We start from the raw sequence: 10,040 nt of genomic DNA on the forward strand, positions 1-10,040 counted from the left end.
GAAGCGGCCCGTCCAAACCTCAGAGAAATCTCCATGTTTTCTTTACTTGAAGTAATCCTCTGCCCCAGGCCTGAGACACAAAACTGGTGGTGTGTCCCGACCGAAACACAGGTCAACCCTCAGTTTACCTGCAAGCTTCCCACACTTTTTCAAACTCTTGGACAAAAGCTTGACAAACTGGTGAGGCTTGGCGCCGGCTGGCCTTGAAGCAGCTGAGGAAAAAATGATGGCTGCAGCGTTGAGTGGAATAATCAATTAGTGGTTGACTATTAAATGAACTGCCAACTGTTTTGATAACTGACTAATCAGTTCAGTCATTTTGAAGAAAAAACTTGCAGATTCTCTGCTTCCAGCTTCTCCAAAGTGAATCTTTTCTGGTTTCATTAGTTCTCTACGGTTGTGGACTATTTATTTTATTTTATGTTATTTTATTTTATTTATTTTTGGACACCACAAGACATTTGAGGATGTCGCTTTGTGCTGTGGGAAAATGTAATCAATATTTTATGGACCAAATAAACAACAATTACTCTCCACTGAAGTTGGACTTTCAGTCATTTGTATTGGACTCTGTGTCGCTTGGATTTTTACTTTGTCGAAGCTTGTGTTCTTCCTCTTCAGTTCCTTAATATCTCTCTCTCTCTCTCTGTGTGTGTGTGTGTGTGTGTGTGTGTGTGTGTGTGTTTCAGTGGTGATTAAAGAAGAGGTCCCCCCTGAGCAGCAGGAGTGGACCCCCAGTCTGGACCAGGAGGAGCCAGAGCCCCCACACATTAAAGAGGAACAGGAGGAGCTCTGGACCAATCAGGAGGCAGAGCAGCTGCAGGATCTCACCAAGTTCCCGTTCACTGCTGTCCCTGTGAAGAGTGAGGATGAGTGTGAGTAGTCGTGGTTCTCCAGTAAACGTCAAGTACAACTTCTAGAGCAGAGAGCCGTGTTGCACGGCTGCATGGTGCACGGTGATTCAGGCTGTAAAAAGTGTGTGACCTCCCGTCATGCCAGCATGACTCCCACACACACTGCTGCTTATTAACATACAGCCACTCAGAAGCTACAGTTCAAAACACACAGCCATTAAATGGCTCCTAAAAACAATAATAAAAACAATATTTCATTAAAATATGTTCCAAGTGGAAATTGCAGGAGGGATGGAGCCTTCTTGCCCTTAAATGATCACATGATTCATAATTAGATACACAATTAGAAAAACAAGCAGCCATGTCAGATTACATGCCTGTCTTTGAGCTGCTTTTTCAAGTTTCAAGTGTTTCCTCCTTTCATCTGGAAACTTTGATGGCACTGTTTGCATTTTCGGTTTTGCAAATGTCTTATCAGCTCTGAGCCTCCAAAATCCTTCCAGACACGACTCTGCTGTGTTTCTTTTGGACGAGCCGAGGTGCAGCCGCCGTCTCACACGGCGTCTCTCTGCCTGCCGCTGGGGACGATTGGTCAGCACGTTGTTGTATGTTAGGGCCCGCTGAAGGCTCAGTCAGCTGGGGGCACCATCGTGTCTTTGGACTGTTGGCATCCACTTGGCACCGAAGTGATGGTTCTCGGGATATCCCGAGTTGTGACAGCGTACGTGCCAAACGGCAGCTTGGAGTACCCAGCATTCCTAGAGGCTATGGGAAGTGTTCCAGTGATAACGCCGTCTGGGGAAGAACGGCCTGCCTGCTCTGGACCCGAGCTGTGCTCTCATCTTTGATTTGTGTGCCAGTCATGCAGTTTCCATGACAAACAAACAGCGTGTTCGAGCGTCAGGCAGCTCATGAGTGCAGCTGGTCCCAGAGCTGAGAGATGGTTTCTCTGGCTTAACAAAGATCACTTCCTTCAGTCCGCTTTCCATCTGTCCTCCCTGTCGAAGATATGAAGGTTGTGGTCCTTTATTCACTCCTGAGTCATGTGACCCTAAGAACTGTCGTTCACTAATGACACGAACGAGGCGGTCCCAACAGGGAGGAGCTCTAACAAGCCAATGATCCCCATGCAGTGAAACAGCTGGGACTCCCCACCTGTCTGTCAGAGCTGAGGGAGAGGAACGTCTTCAGGAGCCTCCAGACAGTCCAGCTGAGCTCAGTTCATCCTCATGTGGGTTTGTCACATAAGGCTGACGTCCTGTTGCCAGTAGGTGGAGCTATACCTCAGCACTGACATGTAGATGTGGTCAGGCTGGGACTCTCATCGAGCATGAGAAGTTTGGGGCAGTGTACATTTGAGATAGTCCAACTTCCTCTGTCATGGCGAAACATGCAGAGTCCCCTGCACGCCGGCATCGAGGGCGTTCCACCTCAGAAGCTTTGCAAAGATCTTACGATGTCACACACCAAATGTCAAGTTGCTCAGGCTAAATCTTCAGAAGTGTGTTAAAGTGAAATGCCTAGAAATGGCAAAAACAGGCCAAAAATCGCACCGTAAATTCAAAATGGCTCGGTGGGCTTGGAACTCTGCCCTTAAATTTACTTGAGAGGCAGGGGCTTTGGCTTTGAAAACTGTTAGTAAGCCAGTTGTTCCACACCCAGTCCAACATCTGTATCACAGAAATATTATTAATAATCATTCCAAATATAATATGGCTTTTGGGCCCAAATGATAGCATCATGTATGAAAGGGGCATCATCGCAATTTTATGGGGAAACAAATGACTTAGTATTTTCATAACTGACAACAATCAGATGACATAATCTCACTGGCATGATGAATAAATGGTGACAAGCATGGTTTTTCTCAATGTGTGTGTGTGTGTGTGTGTGTTTCAGTGGTGATTAAAGAAGAGGTCCCCCCTGAGCAGCAGGAGTGGACCCCCAGTCTGGACCAGGAGGAGCCAGAGCCCCCACACATTAAAGAGGAACAGGAGGAGCTCTGGACCAACCAGGAGGCAGAGCAGCTGCAGGATCTTACCAAGTTCCCGTTCACTGCTGTCCCTGTGAAGAGTGAGGATGATGAAGAGGAAGCTCAGTGCTCACAGCTTCATGGAGAACAGGACCAGATGAAAACAGAAGCCGATGGAGAGGAAGCAGCTGCTGATGATGGTGATGACAGGACATCAGACTCCTCTGAGGCTCAGACTGAGGACAGTGAAGACTGGGAGGAGACCAGAGAACCTCAGTCAGGTTCAAACACACCAAATCAAATCCATCCCAGTCAAAACACATGTGATGTTGGAGAGAAACCATCCTCCTGCTCTGTGAGCAAGAGGACAGGAGAGAAACTGTGGAGCTGCTCTGTTTGTGGGACAAACTTTCAACGAAAAGGAAACTTGAACAAACACATGATGATGCACAAGGGAGAGAAAGCATTCAGCTGCTCAGTCTGTGGGAAACATTTCACATGGAAAAATGACTTAAACATTCACATGAGGACCCACACAGGAGAGAAACCATTTAGCTGTCTAGTCTGTGGTAAAAGTTTTATGGAAAAAAAACACTTCAACATTCACATAAGAATCCACACAGGAGAAAAAACATTTAGCTGCTCAGTTTGTGGTAAAACATTTACACAGAAATGTAACTTAAACATTCACATGAAAGTCCACACAGGAGAGAAACCATTCAGCTGCACAGTCTGTGGGAAACGTTTTATTCAGACAAGTAACCTCAGCAAACACATGAAAGTCCACACAGGAGAGAAAACATTTGGCTGTTCAGACTGTGGGAAAAGTTTCACACAGAAAGAACATTTAAGCAGCCACATGAGAACCCACACGGGCGAGAACATGTTAAGCTGCTCCGTCTGTGGAAAAGGTTTTACACAGAAATGTAATTTAAACATTCACATTAGAATCCACACAGGAGAGAAAACATTTAACTGCTCCGTCTGTGGGAAAAAATTTACACAGAAAAAAACCTTAAACAGTCACATGAGAGTCCACACAGGGGAGAAACCATTCAGCTGCTCAGTCTGTGGCAAAAGTTTCACTCAGAAAGAACATTTGAACAATCACATGAGAACCCACACAGGAGAGAAGCCGTACAGCTGCTCTGTCTGCGGGAAGAGTTTCACACAGAAGGAACATCTGAACAGTCACATGACAGGCCACACGGGAGAGAAACCATTTTCCTGCTCAGTCTGTGGGAAAGGTTTCACACAGAGGAGTGAGCTGAGCAGACACATGAGAACCCACACAGGAGAGAAACCGTTCAGCTGCTCCGTCTGTGGGAAAGGTTTCACAGTGAAAAGCAACGTCAACATTCACATGAAAGTCCACACAGGAGAGAAACCATTCGGCTGCACAGTCTGTGGGAAAAGTTTTACACAGAAAAGTCACTTAAACAAGCACATGAGAATCCATCCATCAGTCACTACAAGGTAGCAGCGTCTCTCACAGGTAAACATGACATCACAACACCAAGCATTACATCATAATGCCAAACAAAACAACAAACCTTTCAGTAACAATAATTACAGCAATGTCAGAGTACCCACACTCTGTAAGGAAATAATCAGAATAAAATCAATAAAGTAATACAGCTTAAAAATAATGTAGTGCCATTAAAAGCAACAAATACAGTGAGTGAGGAAATAATTATCGTATAATCAGATATCGTAGCAGAACATGTCCTGGTGTCCTGAGCTGTTTGGTATTTCTTTAAACTTTTTTAAAAAGAGTTTTACTTGTTAACTGTGTCATTTGTTTGGTATTTTCATTCCTCTGTAACACAGCAGGACATTACCTTGCATTCATTTTTGAGACAGGAAGTGGAAAAACAACTTTTTCATAAATGCTTTGTATTGAAGTTGTAGCTGTTTCTGCTCCATTAAAACTGATGGCACAGAGTATTCTACATTTTAGACAATAAAGTATTTTCTGATAAAACAGAGCAGGGCGATGGTCGTCCTGTTGCTCGTGTTCATCCTCATGATGTTCCAGTCCGGACTGAACTGGACTGACTGGAGTTTGTCCAGATTTTTATTTGAGGCACTTGACTGCACCACTGGACAGTAATCCAAATAAAGGACTACTGCTGGAACAATATGAGAGATGCGTTGGTGTGGTAAAAATGTTGCACATGATCTCTTAATAACTGCCATGCCTCTTCCCAAAGCTGCGACAGTTTTTAATCTGCTGTCTCATATCACTCCAAGCAGCTTGGTTTCCTTCCTTAACCCTTCAGTTACCCTTCAAAGAAGTTACATCCATGACCCTTCAAGTGGACAAAAATGTCCATTTTCTAGAAAGGGACTAACAAAAGGTCACACGAGGGTGATTTTTGGCAAGAGGGGGTAATTTTGGGTTAAATTTGAAAATCCCAACTTTCAGCATGAAAATCCATTATTTGGCCCTGTAATGCATTTTTATCACATCCATGACCCTTCGTGGACAAAAATGTCCACCTGTCATTTATCCAATTTTTATTGTTGCTATTTGTACTTATTATCCCAAAATCTTATTTCCTCAAACTTTAAATCTTATTATCCTCAAAATCTTTGAAGTGACTTAGTTACACTAAGTCACTTTTAACATGGATTTCAAGATTTTAACCCCTTCCAGGTCATTTTGAACCCCTAAAAGAGGTGTACCTTACAAATAAAATCAAAATGAGAGTTCAACATAAGAAAAATATTATATTTGATTTACAACAATAAACAGTAAATTTTGAACAATAACAGTACAGTAGATAATACAATTTATTTCAAAGGTACACCTCTTTCACCCCTTTTAGTGGTTTTGCTCTCTAATAAAACAGCACCCAGAGGTGTTGTAACTCTGTCTTTGCTGCCTTGCTTGACCAGATCGATCTTGTAAAACAGGTTTTAAATCTCAATGATGCTTATCCGGTTAAATAAAGGATTTGATTTGATTTGATCAGCGGTGAAGACAGAGAACAGTAACGGCCCCAAACAGCTGCCTTGTGGAACACCACACTGTAACTCTTCCACATTTCAAAAACTCCATCCATTTTCCAAACCTCTTACTGTAAGGGCCGTGGGGGATGCTGGAGTCTGTCCCAGCGCTCACCAGGCGGAAGGCAGGGGGACACCGGGACAGGTCGCTGGTCCATCACAGGGCAGACAGACACACAGTTTAGTATCTCCAGGTCTCCTGACCTGCAGGAGGAAACTGGAGCTCCTGGCAGAAACCCAGCAGACACAGGAGAACATGCAAACTCCACACAGGAAGGAGCCGGGCCGGCTGGCTGGCGGGGAATGGAACCAGAGACCTTCTTGGTGTGAGGCGACAGTGCTAACCACTGCATCACCGTGCTGCCGCATCTGAAAATCTACCATTATTACATACATATTGTTTTCCATTAGACAGAAAAATGCAAATGCAGATGCAAATTTATAACATTTAAGTTAGTCTAAAAATAATGTGTGGTCCAGTACATCAAAAACTTAACTAAAATCTAGTAACACTCCTCCCACTTAGGTATAATTGTCAGTATTGTTGTAATTATAGTCAATTATAGTGTATTATTTTGCAGTGGAATAACCTTTGCCTGTCCTTCCTGTGTGGAGTTTGCATGTTCTCCTGTGTCTGCAGAGTTTCTGCCAGCAGCTCCAGTTCTCCTGACCTGCAGGTCTCTGGGCTGGAGATGCTAAACTGTGAATCTGTCTGTCTGCCTGTCTGTCTGTCTGTCCTGTGATGGACCGGCGACCTGTCCAGGTGTTTCCCTGCCTTCTGCCCAGTGAGCGCAGGGACAGGCTCCAGCTCCCCTGCCAGCCTTACGAGGATAAGTGGTTTGGAAAACGAATGAATGAATAACCTTTGCCTTCCTCCATGCTGAAGGGAAAACACTTTGATCAGTACTGGTGATGTGGCAAACTGGTCCAGCCAAGCAGCTGGCCACCATTTTCAAACACCTTCCGTCTGGATTATCAATCCCCCTGCTTTATCAGCATTTATGACTGATAATTGTCATTCCACTCGTTTTATATTTTTATATCCACTTTATGTTATGTCCTTATGTCCTTACAGCTTTGGTTAACTCACGTTTCAAAGAGGATATGTTATATTATGTGTTCTGATTCACTGATAATATGTCTCAATTTTTTCATCTTATTGATGCAGGAAGTCTGACAGTTTGCAGTGTCATGCAGTCAGGTGTTAGAGTTACCTGTAGCAATAAAAGATTTGGTTTTCTCCTCAGTATTTCATGTGCGGTGGCCGGCTGAGCAGAGTTTGCACATTTAGTTCATCTCATTTCTATATTTCTATACTGTCAACAAAACTGCAGACAAACACAAGAGGGTCAGTGCTCAAACTCCTGACTGCAGTAACATGACAGTCCTGTTGGCAGACGGGATTTGAACTAGCAGTCTTGGATGCCTCAAACAGCTGGTTATTAATGATGAGGTACCTGAGACAAACCTGCAGCATAACCATGTGAGCTAACCCTCAGGTGCTGCTGTTCCTCAGCACGTTCTCACACTGCAGTGCTTCACATTCATCTGATTTTTTAAAGTTTCTGAACCTAAATGAACCCGTTTGAGTCACACTGATTTAAAGTCATGCAGCATTTGGCAGAATCTTGTGTTACTCGACCTTACTTGTCTATGCACTGTGTGCTGGAGAACAGGACAAACTGTCTCTGGGGTCCAGGGACACGCTGCCACAGATGTTTCCCATTTACAGCAGCTACTGATGTGGCCAGTGTGTCCACAACAGGGTCCAACTGGGCTAAGAAAACTTTGTTAACAACAAGTACCAAAAACCTCAGAAAAATAAGTGCCAAAGTCTTCAATCAGGCATCAGGAAGGATGCACCAGAGTCACGCTTTATTCTCTGTTAAAGATCTTCAACAGGAGTTCACCCAGGAGCTGGAATCCTCTCTTACAACGCTTCATGTACCGTTTAGAGGGCCTTCCCAGCTCTATCAATAGGGTTGAGGGATAACCCTCTACAGCTACAAAAGGACCCTGTCTTTCATTTACTTCATTTTATTATTTAAGTGAGCTGACAAAAGCTTAGTATTGTAAGAAGTAAGGCAATATAAGCTAAGGCTTCAGCCTATACCTTTTTGGTCAGTGTTTATTTGTCTGTATCATATATTTGTTTTGGTCATCCAGTACTGAAAGGAAATGAAATACTATTTATTGTTTAAAAATATGTGTATAATATATTGTCTATTTGTATGTGTATTTGATTTCTGCAATTTGAAAATGACCGAAATAAAACATTGACTAATCACACTAATCTGGCCAAGCAAGGCAGCAAAGACAGAGTTACAACATTAAAAACACATTCCAACAGGCAAAAAACATAACATTCACAACAAAGTTCAAATTATAGGCAAATTATCAGACACAGTTGCATTGTCCAAGAGAACTGGTTTCATAGCCTTTCAAAATATTTTTAAATTCTCCTAGCGTGACTAGTCCTGGCAGTCTGAGGTCCTGTAGCTCGTTCCAGGCCGATGGACCAGCAGAACTAAAAGCTCTTTTTCCTAATTCGGTTTGCACTCTGGGGACAACCAGCTGAAGGGCATTTTGGGATCAAAGGGCATGCTGGTCCTGCTTGATGCACAAAAATACACTTAAGTAAGAGGGTAGCAGCCCAATCAGAGCTTTGTGCAAGAGAGAGAGCCATCATGTGAATCTGCATGTGGGAAGAGACGGGCAATTTGAAGTAGCATAAAGAAGGCAATCATGCACTCGATTGCCACATCTGGTGACAAAGTGTAAGGCAGAATTGTACACAGTGTCCAGCCTCCTAAGGTACTGATCAGGTGCATGCATGTAGAGTAAATCGCCATAATCCAGTAGGGGGAGGAATGTGGTCGAGATCAGGTGACTCCTAACCTGAAGTGAAAAGCAGGACCTGTTTCTAAAAAAGAAACCAAGTTGAAGCATCACTAAATACTTGTAGGAGGCGACCCTTTCGATTTCGATCCCTTCGCCAGTCAGTAGTTTGGGAAGATCTGCTGGAAGTCTTTTCCCATTTGAGAAAAGCATAAACTTTGATTTGTCAGTATTTAACACAAGCCTAAGCTGGATAAGGTGGGACTGAACAATATCAAAGCAGCATTTGACAGGTTGTTACAAAGATCACTTATATAAATGGAGAAAATCAAACAAACCACTCTCAAAACTGAATAAACTTATATCCTCCACTGACAATACACGTCATATTCCAATAAACAAATGGGAAAAAGATCTCAACATCAACACCAATAACCAATTTTGGAAGAACATCTACATCTTCAGTATGTCCAGGAACACCAACATTACACTAATACAATACAGGATTACCCACAGAACACACATTACACAGCACAAAATGCATTTGATGGGATTAACCAGTTCAGACATGTGCACTCATTGCACTCTCAATACAACAGATGACTCTCTCCACGCACTCGGGCTCTGTCCACCAATTCAACATATCTGCAAAGAAGTAAGTGTAACATAGTTATATAGGATGTGTTAAATCCTGCTAAAGAAAACAAAATGTGGAGACTACGCCACCTGCTGTCATTGATATGTAACTGTAATTTACGAGTAAAGAGGGATTATGGGAAATCCTCAGTGCACCGCTGATCCATTGCCTTATTTCCCTCTTTGTCGAACCCAGGTATGCTGCAGTGTGTTGAGCAGTTTTGGACATGCAGGTGGATTGTGGTTCATTTGTTTTCTGTATATTTTGTGGAAAAGTTGTTGTTGTTGTGGGGTAAAAAGTATGTAAAAAAGACAGGTAGCAGTCCAGAGATTTAAAATTATTTATATATATATATTTTTTTGTATTTATTTTATTTGTTTTCCTTGAGAGGGATTTTTCTATCTTGTGTCATTATTTTATTTACCTGTAAAACACTATACGATCACAGAAGGAAAAAACCTGAGTGCACCGCAGGATTTGTAAGAGATGGTGCATGAGATGTATGTCCGCAGGAGCTGATCCGTTGCCTTATTTCCCTCTTTGTCGAACTCAGGTGAAATAAACCTGCTGTTACCTGCACGCTGTGAGCTTCATTCAATGCAGAAAACAACATAAACAGGTCACATAAGCACCACACTATCCCAATTCATTGGCAGCAACATCCCACTATCTCCCTCCATATGCATACTCGACAGTCTAGATTCACTTAATACAATTCAGTTCAAAT

The 10,040-nt window shown here is 42.9% G+C and overlaps 1 protein-coding gene across 1 annotated transcript; it reads left to right on the forward strand.

Moving 5' to 3' along the window:
• The first annotated feature begins 2,852 nt into the window (after positions 1 to 2,852).
• LOC115356942 (gastrula zinc finger protein XlCGF8.2DB-like) lies at positions 2,853 to 4,593 on the forward strand. The gene is made up of 2 exons (XM_030048256.1): positions 2,853 to 3,769; positions 4,106 to 4,593. Exons 1-2 carry the CDS (start codon positions 2,984 to 2,986, stop codon positions 4,304 to 4,306), a joined length of 987 nt encoding a protein of 328 aa, XP_029904116.1. The 5' UTR covers positions 2,853 to 2,983; the 3' UTR covers positions 4,307 to 4,593.
• The last annotated feature ends 5,447 nt before the right edge of the window (positions 4,594 to 10,040 follow it).

Source organism: Myripristis murdjan, chromosome 3, assembly GCF_902150065.1.
Source record: "Myripristis murdjan chromosome 3, fMyrMur1.1, whole genome shotgun sequence".
Taxonomy (NCBI): Eukaryota; Metazoa; Chordata; class Actinopteri; order Holocentriformes; family Holocentridae; genus Myripristis; species Myripristis murdjan.

What these genes read in the sequence shown, in the direction of transcription:
- LOC115356942 (XM_030048256.1), top strand. Translation starts at nt 2,984, where the DNA reads ATGAAAACAGAAGCCGATGGAGAGGAAGCAGCTGCTGATGATGGTGAT. An exon ending in AATGTAATTTAAACATTCAC is followed by an intron (nt 3,770 to 4,105) that starts ATTAGAATCCAC and finishes CTGAGCAGACAC; the next exon opens with ATGAGAACCCACACAGGAGA.